This window comes from Salarias fasciatus, chromosome 11 (genome assembly GCF_902148845.1).
Source record: "Salarias fasciatus chromosome 11, fSalaFa1.1, whole genome shotgun sequence".
NCBI classification, from domain to species: Eukaryota; Metazoa; Chordata; class Actinopteri; order Blenniiformes; family Blenniidae; genus Salarias; species Salarias fasciatus.
In genome coordinates, this window is record NC_043755.1 from 17,407,773 (window position 1) to 17,434,871 (window position 27,099).

At 41.9% G+C, this 27,099-nt stretch overlaps 1 protein-coding gene and 1 long non-coding RNA gene across 2 annotated transcripts in view; one reads left to right on the forward strand and one right to left on the reverse strand.

Annotated features, from left to right (window-relative positions):
- Positions 1-27,099, reverse strand: part of mtbp (MDM2 binding protein) — a 27,848-nt gene continuing 749 nt past the window's right edge. The window contains exons 4-23 of the mRNA XM_030102887.1: positions 26,062-26,210; positions 25,822-25,880; positions 25,003-25,147; positions 23,450-23,564; positions 18,883-18,999; positions 13,063-13,157; positions 12,729-12,795; positions 12,381-12,498; positions 12,086-12,265; positions 9,372-9,485; positions 6,814-6,957; positions 4,910-5,003; positions 4,674-4,832; positions 4,119-4,214; positions 3,761-4,009; positions 3,520-3,677; positions 3,303-3,415; positions 1,876-1,989; positions 430-495; positions 1-333 (exon numbers count right to left, since the gene is read on the reverse strand). Coding sequence (XP_029958747.1) covers positions 292-333; positions 430-495; positions 1,876-1,989; positions 3,303-3,415; positions 3,520-3,677; positions 3,761-4,009; positions 4,119-4,214; positions 4,674-4,832; positions 4,910-5,003; positions 6,814-6,957; positions 9,372-9,485; positions 12,086-12,265; positions 12,381-12,498; positions 12,729-12,795; positions 13,063-13,157; positions 18,883-18,999; positions 23,450-23,564; positions 25,003-25,147; positions 25,822-25,880; positions 26,062-26,210 — 2,394 coding nt within the window. The 3' untranslated portion in view covers positions 1-291. The remainder of the gene's footprint in view (positions 334-429; positions 496-1,875; positions 1,990-3,302; positions 3,416-3,519; positions 3,678-3,760; positions 4,010-4,118; positions 4,215-4,673; positions 4,833-4,909; positions 5,004-6,813; positions 6,958-9,371; positions 9,486-12,085; positions 12,266-12,380; positions 12,499-12,728; positions 12,796-13,062; positions 13,158-18,882; positions 19,000-23,449; positions 23,565-25,002; positions 25,148-25,821; positions 25,881-26,061; positions 26,211-27,099) is intronic.
- The window catches only part of LOC115396835 (uncharacterized), a 22,352-nt gene continuing 22,146 nt past the window's right edge, over positions 26,894-27,099 (forward strand). The window contains exon 1 of the long non-coding RNA XR_003932403.1: positions 26,894-26,904. This is a non-coding gene — a long non-coding RNA (uncharacterized LOC115396835). The remainder of the gene's footprint in view (positions 26,905-27,099) is intronic.

The window sequence follows — 27,099 nt, forward strand, 5'->3', positions numbered from 1 at the left end:
TTTTAGGAATTTAAAAAGTGGTTGAGGATTTAAAATCATTTAAAAAAAAAAAACTGCTGCAAACAGATTAACTGCAGTCAGATCAGTGAGCAGACAAACAAACAACCAAACACACACAAAAGCTTTCAGTGACGGGGTGTTAAACTATCCTCTGAGGAGAAAAGAAAAACTGATTCAAATGACAAAGGATTATGGCAATTAAAACGGCCTCAGTGGAACAATTTAACACTAATCTGACGGCCTTAAAATAATCAAATATTCATTAAAATGTGTCACTTTTTCTCATTTTCTTCACCTTTTCTTTGACATCTTCTCCAGCACCCAGTCAATAACCTACCAAAGAAAACAAAACAATGAAAGAGCATTGAAAAGATGAAAAAAAAAAAAAAAAGAAAAAAGAAAAATTTGCAGTTGTTTGTTGGCGTTTACCTGTTTAACGTTGCTGCTGGCTGCTTTCTTCATCTCGTCGTGCAGACCCCGAGATGTCTTCAGATCCTGGGAGGGAGCGACAGGGGAGACTCAGCTCGCTGGATTTGTATCGTACAGATTAATGTGTTTATTCACTCAAGTGTATCTTGAAAGCAAACTATGAAAGAAGCAAATATATTTAAATCAAGCTAAGTAAGAGGATGTTGTTCTTCGTTTTCCCAAAGACCTGACAGCAACCAATAATGGAATAAAGCCAATAATGTAACAAGCTGCAAAAAATGCAATAAATTAATAAAATATGTTTTACCGCCATAACAGAGAGTGCAGCGTCGTTTTCATGTTTAACGAGTCAAACTAAGGATTTTTCTTTTTAACATCAAACTGCAAAAAAATCTGCCAGAAATGCTTTTATTATTATTTTTATGCATCATTGCAATTGGAATTATTTTGGTTTAAATGTTACTTTTTCACCTGATTAGATTTTTTGTAAAATGTTTTGAAGACAATGGCTCAAGTACGCTATTATTTGTTAGCACTACACCAAGCTATTATCATCTCAGCATTTGTCACATTTAATGGCTGAGATTATTACATTAGTTGCTACAGATCTTCCATTTTTTGTTTGTAAAAGTACCTTTTTTTCTTCCTTGGTCTGAACACATGTTTGATCAATGAGTTGGTGTTTGAACCAGCGACAAGGTTTTTTCCTTGAAAAGCTTTCAGACTGTCTGTAACAGTGGCTGCAGACTAAACCTTCTCTCAGATCTCTGATTCACCACAAACGTTACAGTGCAGCCAAAAGCTGGAGGCCACGCCCACTTTCACCCAAACACAAAGCCACTGGGAGGTTTCTCACATCTTTAGATTCTAGAAAGAGTCTTCTTCTGGTTTCATTTGACATATAAAGATCTATTTTCGACTAAATCAGAGCAGGCAAAGCCTGAGGACCCCCTCCATGCCATCTCTGATTTGCCGGTGGGACTAATGGGATTTAAGGTGGCTGTGTTTTCTCAATAAACCTAAAATCTGTTGTTCTGGCTCAATGTCAACAAAAAACAGAGAGCAATCTTTATGACGGATTTCACAATTCGAGTCAACGGCCAATAGTGGAGCAATGATCCTTGAAACAAAAAAATGTTTTACTTGTAATAGAACAAAATGACGATTTGCTCCCAAAATGAAGGATCTGAGCCTCTTTTCCTCCAGTGCTGGAAACGTAAAGCTGCTTCGCCACGATATTTACATTCCCTCTCACAAAAACGGTCCATTAGAAATTAGAAGGTCAAACGAAAGTAGATAACGTTATAAAGGAAAAGTCTCAAATGACTCATGTCATGATAATTTGTTCTGAGTGCCGGTGACAAAAGACACGGCAGCTCCTGGATGCATCCGGACTCGGAAATGAGAGGACAACGCCGGCTGCGCGAGGGCCGTAAAAAGACAAACCTTGAGGTAAAATTTGGAGATATCAAACAGTCTCTTGCTGCAGGCCTCAAAGCTCTCGTGCTCGGCAGCGATCCCATGGTGCTTGAGTGTTTTAGCTACAACCTCCTGCAGCATCTGAGGACACAAAACGACAGACGAACACATTTGTATCAGCGCAACGACGGAAAACAGAAAAATCTAGTTGTGTTTATTCCCATCCCGCCGAATTCTAACCCGGTTCACAGAAACTAATTTTAGCACAGTAAAAGCAACGGATGTCAGCGTGTCTCGACTTTTGAGGACGTCCTTGTAAACAAAAGCACAGTTACAAACATGCGAGTACAGTTTGCGTCGGACGAGGAAACAGATCCCCGGAATAAAGAGATCACCCTTTAATCTCGTCACGGCGACTGTTACGAGGAAGCAGCACAAATGATTGTGAAAAAGCGTCGGAGTCATTGAGTCTCATGAGGAGAGAGAGAGAAAAAAAAAAGGCAGCTTTTAATCTCCGCCCTGAATAAACTGCTATCATTATGTCTGAATAGGACCGACTGTTCTTTCCTATACTCGGGTTCGGTTGATAAGCGTGTTTGCATAGTAATCACAAATCAGAACAAGTCAAGGACGGGATGCAGACTGTGCGCTGAGCATAAGACAGACCTGGGTGTGTGTGTGTGTGCGTGTGTGTCTGGATGTTTTCATGTGTCCACATCCTGCGCAAAGGAGTTTAAAAGAACAGAAAGAAAGAAAGACAGAGAAAAGCGTGTATGGGGCTATGGAGACAGACAGCAGGTGGAATAACAATACAGTTGTTGCAAGTGTGGCAGAAATTCCACATTATGATGCAGCCCACACTTCTAAAATATCTGTCTCTGTACAAGCTGCTGCAGTGATCTCACCTGTAATAGAAAAGTTATTTTTATTTATTTATTTTTTAACATAGGGCCAGCTGAAGTTGTAATACTGTAGTTTACTCTCTCACAGCAAGAACACCCCCAACTGGAGTCTACAGGCTCTCTACTGGTACTGTAGTTTCCCTCCATAGTCTGTCAGCTCCGGTTCTTGCAAGGAAAAACAAGAAAAAAAAGGAACAGATTTCATTTGCTTAATTAGCAGTTTAGTGTAGAAAGTCTATTTTCCTATTTAAACGTAACTGTATTCACTTCAGTTCAGACTTGATCCAAACAACCTTGTAAAACTTTGTTACTAAGAAGTCCACATTAAAGTGTTCTTCAGTTTCTCTGTGAACTCCACTGAATAGAAACAAACTTGAAATACATAAACTAGCCAGTTTGGCACGCTGCGGCGGGCCCCTGTTTCCATGGTTACCATTATTCTGGATTATATTTACTTGATTGTTCATCATTTTTAAGAGCACAATCGTGTTTTCAGAAACAATTACTGTAATTGCTCGACGGGTTGCCGTCCCACTTCGGAACGCGCCTCACCCGGTTGTGCTTCTGTGAACGGGACTCCTTGGAGGCTTTGTCCTCCGTGGGTCCTTGCTGCATCTTCTGCTGCTGGGGTTTGGGTCTGTCGGCGCAGGGGGGGGCCGCCAAACCTGAGGAGTCACGTAGGAAGTGATGGGTACAGACCTCTGCTCCATAATTCACCATGAATACGGTGTTGAACCTGCAGAAGCTGACCGAACCCCTGAGACCGTACCTGAGGCGCGCCTGGTGGCCGTGCAGAACGAGGAGGAGGACGAGACGGACTGTGATCTGCTGGGGTGTTGCCGTAGCGACCTGATGACGGGGTGCGTACCGCCGCCGCCGCCGCTGCTCTGGGAGCACAGCGACTCGCTGCTCTCCGACTTCACCAGCCTGGCTCGTTCACAAACACACAAACAGTGAAAACACCATCCAGCAACCTTCCTCCATTCCCCCCTGCTCCGCCTCCTTCGTACCTTTTGTGAGGGCGTCCTCCGACGATGTCCGCCTCCCAACCCCTCCGCTTGTTGTTCTGCAGGGTCTCTCCGTCGGGAACGCTTCCTGGCTCGGACAGCACAGCTGGTGAAGGGGCGGGGCTGAGGGCGAAGGGCAGGGCGCAAGGCTCCTTGGAGCAGGTCGTCTGGGTCTCGTAGCGGATCAGGCGCGACTGCAGCCGGACGTAGGTCTGATCCCGCTCCAGAGACCGCTGGTTGTCCAGGCAGAAGCTGCAAGGAGGAGCAGATTAGTACACGATGCAGAACGACCTGAAATCCCGGCCGCCGCTCGTACGAAACACGCGGGTTCCTGTAACATGGAATGTTTTCAGAAACTCACTCGATGCCGTGATAATGAGAGGCTGACGCTTTGCTGAAGGGCATATTGGTGACTCTCCTGGGGGAGAGGTCCGGCGATAACTGAAACACATTAATACTGAACAGAAGGGGAAAGAGGATGAGAGCAAAAACACGAGGGGGAAAAAAGAGAGAGAGAAAGGATGTGAGGATTTGTTGTCTTGCTTCCAAATTTAATATTCTCTTCATTAAGCCACTTCAACAAAAACCGATCTACATAATTGAAGTGACACACAATTACTGAATTACTATTCTAGTTTCTGTTTTATTTTAATCAATAATGTTGGTGTAAAGGTTGTAAGCTCTCTGTAGAAGGCTGATGATCACAATCAGGTCCTAATTATGGACTCTTTAAGTGTCTGTCATTAGGATCCATTCTGAAAATAAACCTGTGCAACCAGACTGGCACCAGCCGCAGAGTGAGCACGTTCATCTCAACATGTGAGTCCAGGTAGCTGGTTTATCAATAATAACAATAATAATCTATGTTAAATCAGATGCTGCTGTGAGATATTTGAGATCTGGTGACCACGCCTACCCTCTGTTGATAGCCAGAGGTTGCAGCTCGGCTGTCGGCAGGCCGTCCGCAGTGAAGTGTTTCAGGAGTTCTTTAGCGTCGAGTAAAGCAGGCGAGCCTCTCTGGCAGTCTTTAGGGCCCAGCAGGCTGTCGCTGGAGCCCGGGCCTAACAGGCCAAACCTGAGGAACAAACAAAAACACATGTCAGACACATAGTTCAAGAACTGAGCGTGGCAGAACTGTCATATGCAGAGCACCTTTTCCTCTGTCGCTTCCTCTGCAGGTTCTCAATGTTGAGGAGGACAGTCCTCTCCGGCCACTCAGACGGCGGATGGGAAAGAGTCTGGAAACCTTTAAAAAAAAAAAAAAAAAAAAAAAAAAAAACAAACAATAGGGCAGAGTCTGGCAAAACTCGATAAGACTTGTTGTTTACAACACTTAAAATTAAACCTGCTTTCATCCAGGACTCGTATCAACGCCAAACCGCAGCGACGTGAAACATTGTGAAGGCAAAGCAAAGATGAACACAATTGAGCTCAACAATTAATTAGTTGGTTTTCAATTAGAGCTGCAGACACAAAGGACTTCAGATTATGAAGCGGCAGCGAGCAGCACAAAAACACACTACAGTCACACTCCACAAATAAACATGTCTTTATTTTGAAAAGAAAAGTTTGTAGGTACGGCCATGCTTCATAGAAACCAATGTTCTGGCAGCGTTTGGCCTTGCTTGATGCAGAAGCACAGAGATGACATTAAAGAATAAAGCCGTCACGCTACAATGCTGATGAGCGACCGTCCACAGCAATGTATTTATTATTAATACAGGAAAATAATCATGCAATGCAATAATAAAGATTTTCTCGGATATTCTATCGTTCTGTTGACAAGCTACACTTAAAATTGTCAAAATTCTTACATAAATGGGCAGCTTTTACATTATAAGCCATGATCAGATTCTGGGTTACTCCACATGTTACTACTACAAACTTCACTTTTCTTGTGTTCAGACAGAAATAACGTGAAGCACAGCAGAGCTGTGGTGAGTCTGAATGCAGCAGGTTCACTGGCAGGACGAGGACGTTTGAAGCGCGGTAACGGCTGAGAGGAAGCAACCGTATGAAAAGACTGGCGCTCTCCGCCAGCGGTTTGCCAGCCCACACAGAGTCATCCACACCTCTGGGCGCCGCGCGCGCTCGTGAATGCAAAAGACACGTTCGGTGGTTTGTGAGGAAAAAGACGTTTCTATCTCCAGAGCGGAGGCTGGGAAGCGATTATGGGGTAAAATACCTGGATTGGTTCTTTTAAATTCATTTCTCTCCATGTTCAACACGCCATTATCTCCGTTTCTGAAAGTCAGGTTTATCCTCTGCAGGAGTTTTGGAGCAGATGAATATATGTATATGGTTTGAAGAGATTAAATCTAGGAGATGCACCTTCGTATGGGGCTCATTTTGCTGTTTCGGCGTCGATCTGTTACAGTTTACGCTGCTGCTGTTGAGTCGGTGCCTCAGTCCACAAGCATCTCCACAATAAACACGGCGGACAATGATGAGCACACACACACTCCAATCATAATTTCCAAATGATGTCACAGCATTTACGACGTAAAAACCGCTCAACATGCGGGTCTATTAGCCCCAAAGCAATATTTTTAGAAGCTGCAATGCCCTCACTGTGCACTTCTAGTTGGAGCTGCAAGCTGGGATTTTGTTTTATTGCTAACAATTTATCTGAGAATTATTAGCTGGTATTGTTTTTTTCATAAAACTGTCATCCCGTGAAGGAAAATACACTCAACGCTGATGGGCTGCCTTCCCACAATTGATAGTGTTTTGTTAAACGGATGAACTGCCTCCAGTTTGCTCCATGTTGTGGGAGCGATTCGGCATACGTGAGCGCTCTGTCACGTTGTGTCTGCTGCGTAAATCTGTACAATGACTGAATAAACACAGGGCTTCCAGAACTGTGTGTACCATGAGGAATAAACACCGTTTACCACATGCAAGAATGGGAAAAAACAAACAAACAAACTGTTGCATTCATTCATAATTGATGTGAAAAGCAGGAAAAAAAAAAGAGCATTTATTGTCACGGTGTATTGTAGATGTCTACATGATGGTGGTTGAGCTGCTTTCGTTTGGTCCTCTTTCTTCCTTACCGGAGGTTTTGGAGGTTTTACTGTCTGTCAGACAGGTGGCGGCTGAGGGAAGACCGGACTCCGCCATCTTCAGGTACTGCTCCCTGGCCTGGTTCAGAATGACCTTCAGGTCATTGACGGGTACGGACGCTCCTCCTCTTCGCCCTGATCACACAAACGCACTCAGGTTTCATCCTGGCAACGTTTTAGATTTTTTTTTTGTGTGTGTGTAGCGCTCATTGGCACATTTACAGCCAGAGGAACGGTTGGCATTAGTGTGAAAGCTGCATAATGAAGAATACTGACGATTTTTTATTTCCCAAAACAGGATGCATTTGTTTAATTAGTTGTGTTTTAACGCTGCGCCGAAATAATCAGATGATGGGTCTCAAGACGCAACAATTCAGTGTGAAGGTTTCACCGCATTCGAGCCATTAAATCAGAATAAATGTGTGTGTATTCTACAACGAACAGCTCTATTCAAAATGTCTAAACAGTTTGCTTTTGGCAGTGCTGAGCTGGACTGACTCATTTGACTGATGCTTCTAATATTTTTGGTTGCTTCTCAACATATGAGATTATATTAGTGTAATGAAGTGTAATGGAATCGTCTGGTGAGCGTAAATCAGACTAAAGCCACAGTTTCTTAGTGCGCTGTGTCTCAGATGTCTTATAATAAAACAGATCATCAACATGCTGTGATTTCATTTATAAGAGTTAGAGGAGGAGAAACGGAAAGATTGATAGATGCACTTTCTCAAGTGTGTGCGCGCTCACACACACGCACGGATCTGTTTGCACATTTATCAAGCACACACAGAGACTCATTAAAGCCTGTGAAATAAAAAGACAGAACGGCGGTGGTTCTCTCTCTCACACACACACACACACACTTCACATTAATCAGGAAAACTTCCAACAGTCCCCGAAACTTGAGCAACTCACACAGGCATGTCTTTTTCCAATTTAATGCCAAGTCAGAATAAATTGTGATGAATTTCATTAAAGGACGGTAGTCTGTCAGGACTTTACACTCTGCTTGTGGCCTTTTCAAAGAATAGCCTCACTGCATATCCTTAACTCTGAAGTATTTCACTCCACTTCCTTTAATCGGACTCCACTCCGCTGGTGTCTCACTATCTTCCCGCCGCCAAGGGAACATTATGTGTATCTGTAAAATAATGGGCTGAGGAGAACTGAAACCGCCACTGTTACACTTACATTAAATTTATATTATCGGGCAACACCGATTCCGTGAAATCATACACTTCCTCGGCGTAAAACAACGGAACAGGCATGTATTAATAGAAACAACAGCGCATCAGGCAACCAAAACAGCCTTTTTCATTACTAGGTTATTACTTGTAAATGTTCGTGTTGCAGCAACCAATTGTTTTCATTGCTAATGCGTTTACCAACAGCCAAAACCCCGAGCCAAAATTACTGCGTTTAATTTGGCTGATTGACTGTTTTAATTGAGTTTGGTTTGTTGGGGCTTTTTTGGCACTGCTCTTAAAACAAAGTTAGTAAATTCTCAAAAACACAGGCTGTGTGACAATTACCATAATCAGGTGGTAGAGCGTCTCACGGTCTGGGGATGAGCAGTTCAATAACCCAAGTTTCTCACAATGGCGAGCCAATGAGCGCACAATTATGTGTCAAGCATATTGAGGCCGATCAAGCCGTAAAATGTACTGTACAGGTGAAGCATATTAATCACTGACAGGGTTGAGCACGAGATCTACAAGACGTTTCAGTTTAAAGAAACGTATGATGACAGAAAGCAACAGGAAGGCCTGTTTTAGAGGTTGTTCTCAGCACGGATTTGACAACAGAACCTTCAGTTTTGTGCAGGGTTACTGTTCCATTTAATTTTCCAAACCTTTCAACCCTAATAAATGAAAAATAAAGTGTTCAGATGACATAATGCTAATTATACCGTATCTGTTTTTCATTCCCAAACCATCAAGATTGTGATTTAATGTGAGGCCACTGTGGTTGTGTCAGGCTGAATGACAAGAAAATGATGAGATTTTGAAAAATTGGTAATTAAAGAAGATGCTATTTTTTGAAATTAGCACTCATCTTAAAAGATAGAAAAAAAAGAGCAGCTCAATCCTCTTGATAGATTACTTTTTTCATTGTCGAACCCTGCTTTTAAACAGTGTTGTAAGAAAAATGAAATACTCTTTAAAAAAAGAAGAAAAAAAAATTGGCCTGTTTCCCATCACAAATTTTTACCTATTTTGTGAGAAATCACTTTCAAAACTAAAAGACTAAGTTCTCCTCTGGCTGAGAAATCCCATTCCCGCCTCGCTCAGGGGCCGAAAATCCTGATTTCAATAACACGGACTCGCAAAACTACAACCGGGGCCAATCTCCGTGATTATCCTGCATTAGCAAGCGTGCAATTAATAAAAGCACAATGGTCGCAGTGAATGGGGATAAAAGCTGTTAGTCTAAATTACAGTGCAATTCTCCGCTTTAGTGTCGACAGACTGTTCCGGTCCGCGCTCTCATTCTTTCCTTCTTTTTCCAGAACGACAATGAGCTCACAGCGTTAATGCTCTGCTACTTACTGAGATATTCTTTGAGCACCAGCGTCTGAACCTGGGTCACTTTCCTCTCTCTCTCCAGCAGCCGGTTTCCTTGGAGACATGGCAGAGGGCGCAGGATGCTGCCGCCGGCTATTCCTGATCGAAGCAAAATAAGAAGTAAGACAATAATAAATAAATAAATAAATAAAGCGGAGATGATTAGATGTAAATTGCAGAATATATTGGTATTCCTCAAGTGGAACTGGAAGCAACCAGGGATTGAAAGGGCGCTCCTCAGAGTTTACACCAAAGGTCAGTTTACTTGGATATCTGATAGAAAAGCTCGAGTGAAACTTCAGTGAAAGGGCATGAAGACGGAATGACGAAGGGACTCGATGAGCCGCTTGATGAAGTTATAGCACTCGGTGTTTTAAACATCCCGAGCCCGGCAGTAAGAAAAAAAAAAGACAATCTCTTCAACAGGAATCACATTTGCGAGTTGTATTTTCAATTCATGTAACACAGAATAACTGTTTTCTGAGTTCCTACAAAGAGTTAAAAACTAAACAGACACAAAACAGGGCAAAACACTTCTGATACAACACAGTAAAAGCTTTTCCCAGATGCCTCTGTTTGTGCTACACATGGGGTCGCAAAGAGGAAATAACTCCCTGCAATTCAACACTGCATAAACATGTTTATGGTGGTATTTGTAAAATGATTGCTGCAAAAGACAGCAGTTTGAACCAACTCACGACCACTGTCTGGCACAAAGCAATAAAGACGGAAGCAAATCCTGAGGATTCTGCTCAGGTGGGTGTCACTGAAGCACCCTCTGCAGTCTTACTCTGCATTTTAAAACAACCAAAGTAAAGGAAAATGTTACCTGAAGGTTGCATAAAATATTAAAAACATTATGAAGCCTGCAGAGGAAACATGACGGCGGCTCTTTCCAGTCATTAAGAGCCGATCAACAATGAGGGACTGTTTTTTGATCTTGGTCAGTTCCTCTCCTGTATTGATAATTTTTAACTGTATTCTCTAATTTTGCTTCTAAAATAAGGAATATGCGAAGAGCAAATATTCTCTGCTGAGAAGAAGGAAGGAATCAGTGAAGAAAGAGTCCATGAGGAGCTTCATTAAAGGAAATCTCTGGAGTGCAGATTGCCAGCAGCACTGAGTGTTTGTTACAAAAGGCAAAGATTACGAACATTGACAACCAATCAGCTTCTGTCAATGAAGCCATGAGGGTTTCTATTCTAATCAAGCTAAGGAGAAGCTTTAGGCGCACAGTGCTCTCAGAGAGGATTTTCTTCATAATACGGAAAATGGCAAATGACCACAAGCTGTTCTGAAATTACGCTACCAGTGAGGTTTCAAAAGAACACTGGAGCAGAAGGGGGGGAAACAATTTATAGTTCAGTACTGACATATTAATGTTTAATAAATCTTACTTGGTTATTTTATTGTGTATTGTTTGTTTTTGTTTATCATCACAATCTCTATATTGTAACTGCATTAGTACTTTTTGAACTGGGGTCTGTTTGCTGCAGCCACCAGAATAGGGCTTCATGTACAGTTTAGGAAAACCAAAGCTTTTAATATAAGCAAGAGAAAAAGATGTATGTTACTATTCTGGAAAAGTTTCTTTCAAATAGTTCCTGATTTTTCCTGGAGACATACTGTTTATCTACATGCTCATGTTAATGAGTGAACTTTACCCGGTGGGAAGAACCTGACCTTCAGCCAAGGTTCTTCACTCTGTGTTGGATCTGAACCGGATGATGTGACATTCAGCTTATGGAGACAATTATGTTTTGTTTTGTTATTTTAATACAGGTTTTAAATCTCCGTGATACATTTCTAAATCATGACCAGCATTACCACTAATGTACTTTGCTAGTGAGTATTCAGCCTCCTTCCCGACATTAACATCTGGTTGAGGTCTCACAGAAACGTTGATCAACCAATATTTCAGATGTACGCCAAGAGGAGGTGATGCAGGCCTGCCTGACCAGGAAACCACAGGACGGGGGGGGGGACGCGCGGACAGCGACCCCTTCCTTCCTTTTGGTCGGAGCTGATATAACAATGATTTTATGACGATCATCGTCTTTCAGCTATTTGTGAGCTGCGTGTTTGACTTGGCACAGGTTTAAAACTGGATGCTCTTCCACATTTCCTGAGCTTCAGTGGGATTCAGAGCCAGGGGGATTCGAACTCTTAAACCTCCAGTGCCACACACTGTTCACGTCCAGCGTAGCGAAAATAAAAATAATCAAACATCTACTGCTTTGACAGTTGGTCTCAGATACTTTTCCATTTCATTGTCATTAAGTTGCAAAAAAAGCAAACACACTTAGAAAAGCTGCATTTAATTCATTTTAAAGAAGAGAGACCATAACAGACTTTCAATATACCCGTTTTAAAGTTATAGTGAAACTAAATGACTTTGAAAGATTTTCTGGTGCACATTAATACAGAAGCACCTACGTTATGTGATCATTTTTTTCACCAACATAAAAGTCCTGCAGAATAGCTTCAACCATAAATGTGACTTTTTGCCTTAACCTTGTCTCTAACCTTCACCCAACTTTAAAACACGCCTTCATATTAATATCAAACAGTGGTTCTCACTGGAGATTTCACCTTATTTCTCCGACATCGACATCAAAGCCCGAGAATCTAAAACACGCAAACACATGTAGGTCTTCACATCAGCAGCACTCACGCAGGAGCATCATCATTTAACATACCTGATGATGAAAGAGACATCTCTCTCAGCAATCCGGAGACAGTTGCCATGGCGGCAGCTCCGTTAATTTGAGAGTCTGAGTGCAACATCCGGACCCGGCAGGCTGCGCTCCCGGCGTCGTCGGAGCCTTGGACCAACAGGAAGTAGACGGCGCTCTCACCCTTCACCTCCACATCTGGCACTTCAGAACACGGTCAAACAGACAACATCCTTGGGTTGCTGCGATCACTTTCATGACCGGGCACAAAGTCCAGCTTCATGTCCAAACCAATCAACACCCAAGAATTCGCTCCTACCCTGTAAGGACTTGGGTCTCCTGGCCAGAGTCTCCCTCCAGCGCTGGGAGCTGAGCTGGCTGGACGCAGGCTGGGCAACGGGAGTGATCACACAGGACAGGCTGAACAAAGCCCCGACCTGGAGATGGAAACAACCGAGATAAGCACACACCCTGGCAGTGCTCCGGTTCAATAAAATGGCAGAATTAATCTTTTATGTTAGTTTTCATGTCGTGAGAGCATTTGACTGAAGGCTAAAGTAAACAGAACCGTGTCTCAAGCTGAGACGTTGAAACCATTAATTAAAACGCAGCTAATTAATGTGTTTGGAACGTACAGCTTTAACAGAGTTAGAAATCTTTTCAATACCTTCCCACGCAGCGACCTCAGCTGGTCCAGGAGAAGCTGAGCTTTCATTGACTTTCCAGACAAACCACTGTTTGCTTTGTATGAAGGAACAATACTACAGCATGATAATTAAGAATTATGAGCAATCAAACACTTTCAAATAGTAATTCGAGACATAAAAAAAAAAGACAATAAAAAGCTGCAGTTTCATTAACAGCACGTAAAATGCATTTTTGACACATAATGATGAAGAACAGCTCACATTATACTGAAACGCGGAGTTACCATGCAAGCGAGGCCACGACTGGCCGAGAAACGCTCACACTAAAGTTCAATGCAGTTACAATCAGGATACAGTTCAAAGTGGGTGCTGGACAGCAGGAAGCTGGGCAGGTCCGACAGCTTCACCAGCTGAACCAAGTCTAAAGCGGGGGCGTAGTAATGGAAGACCTGCCAACGCAAAGCAGAAAATGAGGGGATCAGAAACCAACGCAGGGGGAAGGAGCTGAAGAAACAAGTGGGTTATCACGTAACGGCATTGAAAAGGAAAAAAAAAAAAAGAAGAAGACATGAATTGTGAGGAAGCAGCTTCTGGATTTGGGTCCCATCCACCAGCTGAAAGACTGAGATACGGCTGAAGTGTCCTTGAGCGAGATCCTGGCGCGATACGGGCCTGGTGTTATGTAAATGCACATTAAATCTGATTTTCTTTTGTTCAACATCTAGATTTCAACTTGCTGCATAATTCAAGTATAACAATGGTAAATCTGGCCTGCAGTTACCACTTCCACACAGTGAAATTACAAACTGAAATGTTTCCTAAATAACAGGAAGAAATTACACGGGTAATGAGCGGAATAGTTCCAAATTCTCATATTCAGCAAGACAGCAAGCCAAGTTTTTGTACCAAATAACTAAAAATAATTATTATAATAAAACAATCGGTGAAATTAAAAAAAAAAAATTTAAAAATGCTTTTTCCACATAATTTCATTCATTTTAGGGTCATATGGTGCTGCAGCCAATCCTCCTAGCTGACAATGAGCAAAACGCAGGCTAAACCTCTCAAATCAGTGACCTTCTCATGATGATGCATGAGTACTAACCACTTCACCACACCGTAGTGTTATTATGAAAATGATTTTACAGAGTACCAAAGAGTGTTTTGTGTCAGAACCAGTTGAAGAGGATTCAGGTATTGAACATGGCTGCTCACATAAAACAAGACCTACATTTCAACAATCCGCAGTCGTCCTATTTCTCTAATGAGCTCGTTCTATTAAGAACAAATCAATAATATATTAATCAAGTGTCGCGTGGGAGGAAACAAGTCATTTGTTAATTCAGAAAATTACAAGTGCGCCAGGATCTTGACCCGTTTCACAGACGGGACTCCTCCAGATTAAAAGCGGCGGAAGATTTTAATGACACTGGGTTGAAATCTCACTTTCATGGCAAAGTTGGGAACGCTCATTATCAATCCCGAGTCCAATCCGGTGACAACTCTGAGGCAGTTCCCCACAGCGGCGCCACTCAGACCTCCAAGATGTAATTACCTCCAACCACTTGTGAAATCAAACTTTGTGAGGATTTTAAAACCTGCTGTTAAAATGTTTTGGCATGTTTCAGTGTGGGGAAAATCACGAATAAAACAACTGCAGGAGCGACTCTGTCCTGATTGCCGTGTGGCTCGGTGAGCGAGGGGGGGGGAGTTCAAACGCTCTTCATTAGCGCCATTGTTCTGACACTTTCTGATGGATGGTGCAGGGGTGAACTCCACAGAGCAGATTAGTCTGAAGGTGCAGATGCCTTCGCTGCCCGCTGCAGAATCCATTCCCACAAAACGTGGGGCCGTGTATTTAAAACGCCGCCTCAAACTCTTCCCCGGCGGCTCTTTTTTTTTTTTTGAAGCGGCTGGTGCAGATTCATATTTGAACACAACTAAATGTAATGATGTACTTTTTTTTGCGGCTCCTCTGGCAGGATGAGGAGTTCTTTTTGAGATGGAAGGAAGGTACCCTACCCACACAGCTCGAGAGCAAAAACGCCTCGTCTGAAGCTGGAGGAAATTCATTACTGCTATACATAGATCTGCTGGGGAATGGTGGCAGGTGGAGGGGGTCGGCTCTTCACGCGCAAGACTGACGCATGACTCACCCAGCTGCTGTAATTACATCTGTAACCATACTGTCATTAAAGGAAGTCAGTCGTTGTGTCCAAAGGTATTGATTTGTCAGACGCCGGTTCGACGTGTGACGCTTGTTCTCCGCTTTTTCTGGTTTCCTCCGTGACATAAACGACCTGCTTCTGTAACGGCTGCACATTACCGCTTCATGGGAAATGAGTAAAGTGACTCTGGCTTGCATTTGTTTGGTGGGTTTCCTTATTCGACTCTGGAGAAATACATTAATTGGCAAAATAATATTTACATTTTTTAAGATGGGGTGCAATCTGCATATTCATCCCAGAAATACATGCTCCTTACAAATGTGGCACAATTCAAATGGACTTAATCATGATCTTTAGCGGTACACATGGTTTGTACATATATTATTTGTTTGGGACTAATTGGAGCCAAAAAACAAATAATTTACATTATGGGCATTTAATGCATTCAAATGAAATGCAGTAGTTCCATCTTGTTTGCATCTGCAAACACTGAGGAGGAGTGGACTATAGTTTAAAATCTTGAAGCTTTTTCAATTCCCTGAGATCTTGCAGTGTGAAGCTCTTTTCCCGCTCTAGACAAACTAGACAGCAGCACTTAACGAGGACAATCACAGACTAAATGTCACCATGTGAATATGCTGTGGGGCAGAAAGATCTGTCTGAGAACATTCACTATTGGTGCTTTCTCTCCCCCCCCCCCTTGATAAGTGACTCCCTGAGCAATAAATTTAAAAGACTTTTAGTGATACCAGCCAGCAAAATAACCTCTTTTTACTTTGAAGTGAGTGAAATGTATAATGTATGACTGCTCCTCTCTTCTGCGGGTGTCACCAGACATTAAGCGCACACGTCTGCCATGTAGCCTTCGCTGAATTTAATGCCATAACTCTCAATCATTTCTTTACATTCCCCTTCAAAACACCTAACCTTGATACGCTTGATCTTTCTTCTTCTTGGGAATACAAATGCTAAAAAAATCACAGACTGTTGAAATAACGCGTCTGCGTCGATAACAGACAGCGGAAGGTGGATAAGTGGGCGCCCACTTAAATCCTGCACAATAAACACTTCAGTCCTGTCCTTCTGAAGAGTTACAAATTGGTTTTGCTATTGTCGTGATTGTGCCTGTCTGGCGATGGGTTTACCTTTTTCCTGTTTGTGTAAAACTTAAAGACGCCCGTTGATATTCACATGAAGCTTCCATCTGCATAGCATCAAATGGGACTGAAGAGGGTTGGAAAGTGGGGAGAAATTACTTCAGGTCAGTGTTTGGAGCTTTTAGATCACTTATAGCCACTAAATAAAGAATAACCAGATGTATCATTTGGGGTTTTGCGTGTGCCTGACTTACAGAAAGGACAGCATGAATGGGACGAGCAGGGTGAAAAGCCAGTCAGGAGTGGTTTAAACCTTCACCTTGTTCGCTGCTCTGAAAGCCTCCAGCCCACTGAGGATCAGCGCGCTGTTGTGTCAGTTACTCCTGACAGTGAAAAGACCCGATAGTCTCTGTCTGAGCCAGTGTAGACAGTGTGTGTGTGTGTGTGTGTTTGTGGAGAGCAAGTCATTACACACTCATCTGAGCAGTGTGGAGATGTGATAGTCGTGTTGTTCTCAGGCTTTTTTTTTTTAATCGTGCGCCAAAACAATCATCACCATCTGCTTCTCTGTACAAGGATCTGATGAGATTGCACACACACACACATATATATACACACACACACACACACACATGCACACACACACTCTCCACAGACATGTTAAATAAGAGCCCTCACTCTCACACACCTAAACTGCAGTGGTCCGCTGTGTTGATTTATTAATGAGCGTGCACAAAAAAACACTAAATGATCACCATTTCATACAACAGCTCGAACTACCTCATATAAAACTGTCCAAAGTCGTTCGATAACGCTTGCTTTTCCAAGCTGATTAATTTCATTTCTTGATATCAGACATCATTTCACCTGTCTTTACTGCTCACCCTCTGATTGCAGATAAAAGCTCCCTGTGTGCGTTTGTGTGTGTGACTGTGTGTGTTGCACATGTCACATCATAAATTCTTGCCAAAAGCCCCTGTGTGATTTTACAATTGTGCATATTACTATGAATAAAAAATGGATTACTGAACTACACTCCATAAAATAAATAGCACAAAAAGTGTGCACTGTCTGGAAATTCACTGTTTTCTTATTTGTTTTTTTTACAACACGCCAACAAAAAAAACTACACATATAAAAGTTAGCTGTGGGTTTCATAACTTCTGGCTTTGTTGATAATGGCTGTGGTATAAAAAAAATATAAGTGGATGAGCAGTAATTTAACAAGCTAATACATTTGTTTTAAGGCTCTCTACTGTCTAAAAATTGCAACCAGCATAAATCTATTAATAATTGTTTACATAATTAAAAAAAATGATTTGGTTGACAGAAAATGTGTGTTCCATTCTAAAGAACAAGACAATAATTCCCAGCCTAGTAAGACTTCTGTATTCATGACAACAAAGTTCAGTTAAACACACTGACAGTGCTGAGGCTGAGCGAGCCATGTCCGTCCATCCATCCATCCATCCTCTCCTCCGCTTCTCCATATGGGGCTGCAGTGGCAGCATGAAGAAACCCAGACGTCCCTGTGCTCCAATTCCTCCGGGAGCTCGGAGCCACTGATACAGGACAACTGAGAAATATCATCCCTGCAGTGGGTCCTGGGCAGACATCCAGGTCTCCTCTCAGCCGCCTGGCACACCTTCAGTCCCAATCAGAAACCCAAACCACCCGAACAGCGGCTCCTCTAAAGAAATAATTCCCATTATTTACCAAGAGCACGTCTTTCATATATGTAGCAGGCCTCGTTGTCCCCACAGACATTATGGAGTAATACAAATCAGAACCGTGTGCCAAAACCATTAAATCCCAAGGAATATTACGCTGCTCTTTTTATGTAGTTTTGTGAAATAAGAAAGAAGAGTTTCAGTGGTCTGAAGGAAATACTTGTTGACACTATTTCAGGCATTAGGAATCGCTTGGATGGATTTTATTTGAGAGAAAATATAAAAGTAATTAAAAAAAAAAAGTGCTGTGTAAAACACAGAAAGTCTGACAATTTCTGAACGAATGATGAATTGGAGTAAATACTTGGCATGAAGTCACAGCTGCCTCTTTATGTCAATAGTTGAGACACAGAAAATGACTTATTGCAGTCCGCCGCTGGCCAAGAGCTCACTGTATGTTTTCAACAGCAGGCCACAGGTTCCCACCGAATCCATTAAGCCCATTAAAATTATTCACTCATAAAGTTTAAAATGAAAAAATTCTGACAAAGCAAAGAAAAACTAATAAGAAGTCATTTCAAAGATTTCTCTCTGGAAATCCTTTGGCCGACACGGATGAGATGACAAATCGATATTCTAATACTATTTTATGGCTGGAAGGCCGTCAGATGTATGGGAAGTTTACACTCATTTGGCAGATGAAATACAGTTGATTTATGTGTCTGACGGTTCGTCTGTCAGAGGTTCTGCAGCGTGATTAAAGGGCAACCAGGACCTGACCTTTCTGAACTCATCTCCCTCCAGCCACCAGAAATCATTTAAGAACGGGACGGCGAGGAGCTGCTGGGGGTGTAATCCAGTCAATACCAGCTCTTCCTGTTGATCGCAGCCTGCCCTGCAGCTTGAATGAATACACTGATCGCACTCCGAAGGGATGAAATGAACAGTTTCACACCGCGTCATCAATACGAGTGTACGAGATGGAGCCAGATGGAGCAGCAGCTCCGTGGGGCAGCAGGTCACCCCAGGTGGACGGACGTTACGGCACAGGGAACGAGAGCAAGAGTAACTTCAGAAATAAAATAATCGTCCAGTCTCAACAAACAATGGGGAACAGGAAAATATCCAGGCTTTGAATTTGTTGCGAAGCGCTCCCAAAAGTTAAGTTTGAGGTTGTTGGAGGTGAAATTCAACAGAGACGTGACGTTTTCCAGAGACAGTGAAGGACTCTGAACTCACCTCTGAGTGCAGTTTGTGGTCTGCCGTCGCGCCGGGAGCTCGCAGAAGATCCGACTCTGATAAACGATGCACGGGAGAGCGCAGAGAGAAGCCATCAAAGCGCAGCTCTGACACATACTGGGGGTGGAAACACAAAACAACAAATTACTCAACACACTCTCACCATCAGTTTAATGCTAGTGGTTTACACCGATTGTAATTGACACGAGGGTGTGGCAGGCGAGCATTTGTTCTCATAGTAACTCAAAAAGAGCCACGTTCTGCTGTGGTTAAAGGTACGCGTGCACAAACACACACATGCGCACGCACGCACGCACCGGTCCTACAGCACAGCAGTAAAGTGGTGCTGGTTGTTCTCAGAAGAGCTTTTTATTCCTTTGGGAGTTCTCCTTTGTTCCAGCGCTCCCCAGCTGTGAAGCTTTTTACCGACTGACAGCGGGAGTCAGCTCACTTCTGAAGGCAGCAACTCCGAAAAGGTCACTCCAGTGAAGGAGAGGCGGCGTGCCTGCCTCAGCATGCTTAAAGCAAAATATACAGAGCACAGATAACCAAGTGTGCAATGCCCTATGGTGTTTTTTTTCCCCTCAATCAGTTGTTATCCGTTCTTAATGCCCCATAAGCAATAATATGACCATCCATCCCAGCTGTCTCTGGGCAAAGGTTGCCGGTTCCAGGGCACACACATCATACGTTTATGGACAGGGAGAAGAAAGGTGGAGAAAACCAAAGCCTGAATGGAGAAAAACAAGCAAAACCCACACAGAAAAGCCTCAAACTGGACTTGAACCTGGGATTTCTCTCTGTGAAACAAGAGAACAAACCACTACACCACAGAACTGTGAAGAGGATTGATTTCAGAGAAAATCTTACTTTTCAAAAGCTCATTTACTGCTTCATGCCTCTTTTTTTTTAAATATTTAATTTCTACTTTTCTTGGCTGATGTCTGTTAAGGATGCGGTTTTCAGCTCATATTTGTAGCAGAGAAAAACCAAGCGTCTTTGCTGTCCAACTGACAAGACTGTGCCAATTATTTTTATGATGGCCCACTGCCAGACGCAATGCTTGTTCCTATGCACACGGGAGAAACTGTGATCCGTTTTATTAAGTTGATTGTTGCACATTTGGGCATAATTAAAGCATTTGCTTGTTCAGAAAAATTCAGATTGGTTCAGTTATGATTTTTATTTATAGAGCCATCTACAGTTTATCTTGCATCGGAATAAAACACACAAAAAAAAAAAAACCCCACAGCATGTTCTAATTCCATTTCATCTTGATGCAAATATTCTCAGGTGCTGATCTGGACCTGAAATCTCACCTGAGCCCTAATAGATACTGTAGTATCACTAATGCTCATGTCATCGTTATTGAAAAACTGTAAACATGTGACATAACGATATTTTTAAATGAACAAAATGAAGACAAGACTACTTAAATCCAAAGCTTCCTATTGAACCAACTATTTACCAAAGATGTTGTTTCTAAATCACACTTTCATGACATTTGTTGTAGCCGATAATCTAACATCCATCATCTCTGATCAGGTCACGTCAGTCACTATGATAGTCTCTGGGATTTTATAAGTTTGGACGCTCTGTAACAACATGCCAGAGAAACGCAGGTAGATGAAAGCAGATTTTCCAAAATCGTGTCACCAAAAGATCGCTACACCTCTCTTTTGACATTCCTAATGAAAAATGCATGAGTCATGAAGACGTGGTAAAGCTGCCTCAAAATACCTCACATATATATATTTTTAGATATAAGATGATCAATCTTTAAATTCATTACACCAAAAGTAGGAGACGTGCGAGCCAGCCACAGTGAAACAGATTGCTGATTCTCCCCAGAGGGCCATGAAAGAATAGCACAAAATTGGCCAATTTCTGTCCAGAGATGGAAAACTACTGCACCTGCCAGAGCCCTCCCGTAATGAGAAACGAGAACTGGTAGGCATGAAGTAATCTCCAGAGTAGCCACAAAAATAAAACCCTGTCATCTCACCAATCCAAAATGATGATCATTAATCTGCCGCTCTAACCCAGTCCGCTCTTTAAAGGAGGGACTTTCTGCGAAACTCTGGAAGCCGGCTGCAGTAATTTGCTCGACCTCAGTCACTGAAGCATCGCCGAGACGCCGCCGGACGGGGTTGAACTCAGGACTCGGAGCCGCGTCTTTGAGCAAGGCGGCGGTGTTCCAACAGAAGAGGGCGTTCCCAAAAACCGCAGGACAAAGTTGAAGGAGCAAATTTGATAACTGCCTCATCAAATACGCTAAAGACAAGAGTTTTTGTCTTCGAGAGCTTTTGTGCCAAGAATCTGCATATAACGATACGAATATGGTTATAATTATGATAATAAAGTCTCATTGTATATAATTACTTAAAATGACTTTAGAATGAGCACTTATCTAAATAGAGGGTGTGTTCTCTTCCACAGCCGCCCGAAACAGACGAACCAAACATCAGCTCTGGAAAAAGAAGCCGCTCACATCTTTTTACAGCAAACGTGTCATTGTCAAGTTTTCTCACATGCCTGGAAAGGGAGGCATTAGAGCGAGCATTCACACAACCGCAATCCGATGAAAGCCGCTAAATCCAACACGCTTTATTTGAATTTTAGGATCTGGGCTCGTTTACTTTGATTAGGAAAAGTTGTGTGTGATTTCTCTCACAAGGCAGGTCATGTGTGCGACTGAAAAGACGTCTCAGGCCACTTCCAACAAACTTCCAAAGGCAGTTTGAACGCAGCACAGATGAGAGACGCCTGAAAGGAGCGATCAAAGGATGAGAGCGACGCTGGAAGAGCCGTCTTCTGCAGCTGTGAGTCTATCACCGGAGCTCCTGCTGCTATTTTAACTTCTTCATTAGATTTAATAAAACAATCTGAGCTCCAATCTGGAGGGAAGAAAAACACACCATCGCGCTTCGATTAGTGCATTTACCACAGGAAGTTACAAAGGCTCCGTTGCATAATGTCAGCTATAAAAGCATTTACAGTGTATGAGTTTCCAGTTTGGTTTTAAAGTGACAGTATCAATACCCAAGAACACATACATTTCTTTTTTATTACAGATTTATTATGCAGATTTAAAATCCAATTTGTGGAAAAAAAAAAATGTTTTTGTAAAAATAGGAAAAAAATTTAGAAACTGAAGAACAGTTTCCGGTTATGAAAAACAAAAGACCTGTCCTCCAACAGAAACAACAAGCTTTATCTCACAAGTCTATTCAAGTCAGTGCGGCCCAATAATCAATAGCAGCCAGTCTCTGGAGGAGGAGTGCCGGGCCTGACCGGGCGGAGCGGGGTCGGCTCTGCCACGGCAATGCCAGCAGGGCAGAGCAGATTTCCCATGACCCCCCGGTGACCTCCAATTATTCCTCTGCCTACATTCCGCGGCAGAGAAAGACGAGACCCCCAGAGAGTGTAAAAATTCACTGAAATTAAAATGAAATATGTGAAAATGTACCCTCTGGCCCTGTCCGCGCAGCATGAGTAATTTTATATGAGCGAGATAGGGGAACAAACGCCGAGACATGAATGGAGTCTCCGCCGTGATGAGTTGTGGTACTGAGGGCTCTGAAGGAAACTCTGTCTCCTCAGCTGTCTTCCTCCCAGCTTGTCAAGTTGTGTGCTGCAGCCCACAGAAAACACTTCAGAATAAAAAATTAAAAAAATAAAAACCCTGGGCAAGCAAGCTGGTAAGTTCAAAAGGACACTGCTTTTTCTCATGCCCTCTCCAGTGTTTGTCCAGAACACACACACTCACACACACACACACACACAGACACTGAGCTGATGAGACGTAAGCAGCTCCTTCTCTCAGCAGCTTGTACTGAAGACAACAGCCTGTTTTCAGCTTCATGGCTTTAAATGAACTTGTTTGGAACGGTTACAAGCTCGTATATCCAGATTTATGCCGGCACATACAAAGCCTTATGGGTAAATCTTTACCGCCCAAAGTTTGGCGAGCGAGACGGCGCCGGCGTACACACATACGTCTCAACTCTGCTGTAACTGTCAAACAGCGAGCGTCAAACTGCTGAGGCATCCACCTCCACTGTCACACACTCCACACTCGCTAACAGGCCAGTTTATGTGGACCCCCCGCAGTTCTGCGTCGTAAAGATCCTCTTCCCGTCCACGGCGTTTTGTCACCGCCGGCTAATAGGACTGCCCAGGTCAAGGCTCGCATGAGGATCTCATCAAACGTAAAGCTCCCTGATGGCATCCAGCTGCTTCTACATCTCTGCACATTAAATGTAGAATAAAATATGCAAAATGAACTTGATAGCATCCAAAATGTTTCTTCTTACATATAAGGGTCAAATAGAATGAATACATGTGAAATCCTGAAAGCCTGGTAGATGCAGTTTGTACCGAGTTTGTTTCTGAAACCTACAGTCCAGCATTTCCCGGCCAGATGTGCAGCTCAGTCAGAGCCAGAGATTCTCTCTCACACGGTGCTGCTGCATTCACAGCTGGCCGCGCCGCATTTAACACAATCACAGACTTTGTATGGAAGTGTGAACTTTCATTTCGACACATAAACCAAAATCCTTCTCACCTTCTTCTCTCTGACGAGCAAGGCTCCCCTCCACAGCTCTGTGCGGTCGATACAGCTGCTCAACTCAGCTGGGTCCACCAGACCAGCGCCCAGGGAGGAGGCCACTCTCTGCCACCTAAATGAAGAAAACAAGCGGCACTCAGCGCTGATTTCCAATTCTCATATTACGGAAACTAAAAAATGATATTGTTGCAGAAGCAATAAAATGTCAATTTAATTCATTCCTGTCTTTCAGAGCCAACGTTCAGACCGTTCATTCAACACCTGCTCATGTTTGTCCATCTACCGCCGCCTAGTGTTCAACTGGGAGCGTTGCACAAAAATACATGACGTAAATTCAGATAAATGCAGACAAAAGATGTGTCCAAAACTCAGCAGTCAAATATTCTGTCAATGATTTATGCACAACGGATAAATAAAAACGCATCAAGCTGTTTATTTTACTTTAATTGTGAAACGTAGCCTCTGAACTATCAAAAGCATTTGATCCTTTTGAATATTTAAATATTTTTGAGATACTGATTTTTTATTTCCTGACATAAAGTTGAAAAATATCCCAAATAGAATTATATATATGAATAGATGGATGAATGGAAGTCATTCTAACAACAGAATCAATAAATGATAAGTAGAGAAAATACATATGGTATTCTATAAAATTTCTGACATATTGGCGATTCTGATGAAAATGTATTAGGAATGAACAATTCATTTTTTTTTTATAAAACCAACATTTAAAACATACTATTTCTAAGAAGAGGAGAATATACTAAATCAGAATCAATTCCTTTTTAAAGAAAAAAAAAACTCTTTCATTAGAATTTTCATAATTATTTCATACACTTTTTTTATCAAAATGTATCATGGAGCGCTGCAACTGCTTTTCTTTCTAATTCACTAACATTCCTTTTCAGATTAAAAAACACCCATTATTGTGTAGAAATGTGTGTAATTATGATTAAAACTGATATTTATAGTGTTTAGGACAATAGAATATTATTGGTATTGACATTTTTTTCTTTAAAATAATCTGACTTCTTTGTTCCATAATATTTCCATTGTGATTTTTTAAGATTTTAAATGTGCATAAGGTCTTTTTTTTTAATTAAGAAAAATATGTGAAATTAGATTTTTTTTTTTATGTAACTTGGACGGCATTCATGAGAATACAACCCACTTACCGCTACAGCATTTCAAGGAAGTCTTTTCTAGACAACAATTCTTACATGCTTTCATATTATAATTTCTTTCTCTTTGTGCATTTCGTATTGTGACTACATTCATTCAGTGTTTCTTGCTGAGTTCGATTAAACTGAAACGTGAATAAAGCTGTTTGGAAGATGTATTGATTGGTGCATCTCAAAACCTTCAAAAAAGTGGCATGTTAATAAAAACAAAGAATACAAGCACATAAAACTAAGCCTCATTTCGCATTAGTGACCAGAGTTTGACTCCTTCTACCGACTGGAATGCAAAGACTTCAATTTAATGCACCATTCATTTGCTTTGTAGTTCAACAACAAGAGACTCTATGTGTAATTTTATCTCCTCACCCAGTAGCATGCTGGGTAACAACAGTGATCTTAGCGTTGTGCCAGCAGGACATGTGTTTCAGAGCTCCCAGCAGAGGCAGAAGGTCTTTCATGGGAGGGGACTGCTCAGTGGACACCAGCACCAGAACGTCCACCAAAGCTTTACCTGGGGGGATGGAAAGTTGGATTAATTACAGTTTATTTCTCTGATGTTCTGCCTCCATCCATATGTCTGCAGGATTTAAAGAAAAGTCAGTAAATGACAATTAGTTTCGACACAAATACTATCTCAAATGTGGTTAACTAGAATGGTTTTTTTTCAACTTGAGTCTTCTGGAAGAAGCAGCGATTCAAGCTCCCCAGACTCTCACTGATCTCCCGTGGAGGTGGTGTTTTATAGGATTTTATTTTTCTTTTTTTTCAAGCAAATCCTCACAGCAGTGGTTCATATTTATGTATTCCAAAACAGTAGGTCAACTTCTTTCCCAGACTGAAACGTTCAGATTTTAGGAACGTAATTGCTTGAAATTGCATTTGAGATTGCATCACCTACGAAGTTCAGATTCAGTAAAGATAATTTAATCTTCTGCACCTGCTGGGCTTTTACCAAGATAATCACTATTTTGCTTGCTGATAGTTAAAAAAAAGGGTCAATATCAAGCCAATCTACAGACATGAAAACAACTCATCTCAGAATGAGCAGTTTGGATTTATTGGCACAGACAGAAGAAAATGTGGGCTGCAATGATTTTCACATCACTTCTCTGCTAAACTTAAAGAAAAAAGTAAACATCTTTACAAATATGAACCAAATTATGAAGTGATTAGGGTCAACCGTACCTGAAGGTGGCAGTTTGTCTGACAGCAGATGCAGGCCTTCTGCAGCTTCCTCCATCAACCTGATCAATGAAGACATTGGAGCACATCAGCAGAAAAGATACATTTCAACTTGAAGCCTCTGTGATACATAAATGCTAACCTTGAATGATAAAGCTTACTTCTAGCTCATTTGTACAATAACGAAGTTGAATTGTTATTTCTAAGCACAAAGAATATAAAAAAAAAATATGAGTTTCTCACTCCATCAGTGTTGACTGGTCAGCCTTTTGTTCTGGTGCCTCCTGAAGACTCAGTGAAGTCAAACATGCCTCCAGAGCAGTCTGCTTCTCCTCTTCACTCTCACTTTTCTGCTGACCGCTTCCCAAGTCTTCCCAGTCAGAGCTGCAAAACTAAAAAGCAAATATCATCAATTATCACCACAGAAACCTGCACACTTAACCCTTATTTGTTATATAGATAGGAAAATCTTGCACCACCTCTTCTTAGCTAATCCACAGCTCAGTACATTGTTGAAGGATTTTACTGACATAAGGTGAGTCATAGAAACATCCAAGAAAACGTTGTGTTCAATCTTTTTGGAAACTGACGTACATATATATTCTGTGTATTCAACAACTCATTGCATACAAAGGCTGGGTAGGAATTGTCATCTTAGTAAAATATAATAAAGATAATTGTTATTTCTCAAGTTTGAAAGCTGATTCTTGAGATGCAGGCCAGGTAATAGTGATTCACTCCCATATGATCAGAGCATGAAAAACATTTTGTAATATGTAACACAGTGTGCACGGTGTGCACCTACACTCACAGAAAGGGAATAATGGAAATGTTTGGGGAAAAAAAATTCAGTATTCCTGTATTCAAAACTTCAACAATAATAACTGTATTGCACAGATCACAATTTATTCTCTCACACACGAGTCGATAGCTTGATAAATACAAATAAAAGTAGTGCACAAAATTCTATCTATCGATATTACAATATCAAGTTTGAACTCCCTTATCAGGGGGCATTATGGTATCAATATATCACAGAGTGCTGCTGTTTACAGTATGTTTTCATACAGTATCCCATATTTTTCTGTGAAATTATATAACGGGATTGTATTTACATTTTTACTTCATTTCTGATTTAAAGCAGGCCATCTGGTGGAATAGTGGTTAGTCCTTTCACCTCAAAGAGAAAATTTCTAAGCTCAAATACTGTGGACATGCTCTGTGTGAAGTTTGCATGTTCTCCCTGAGTAGTACTCTGGTTTTCATATCCGTGAATACAGC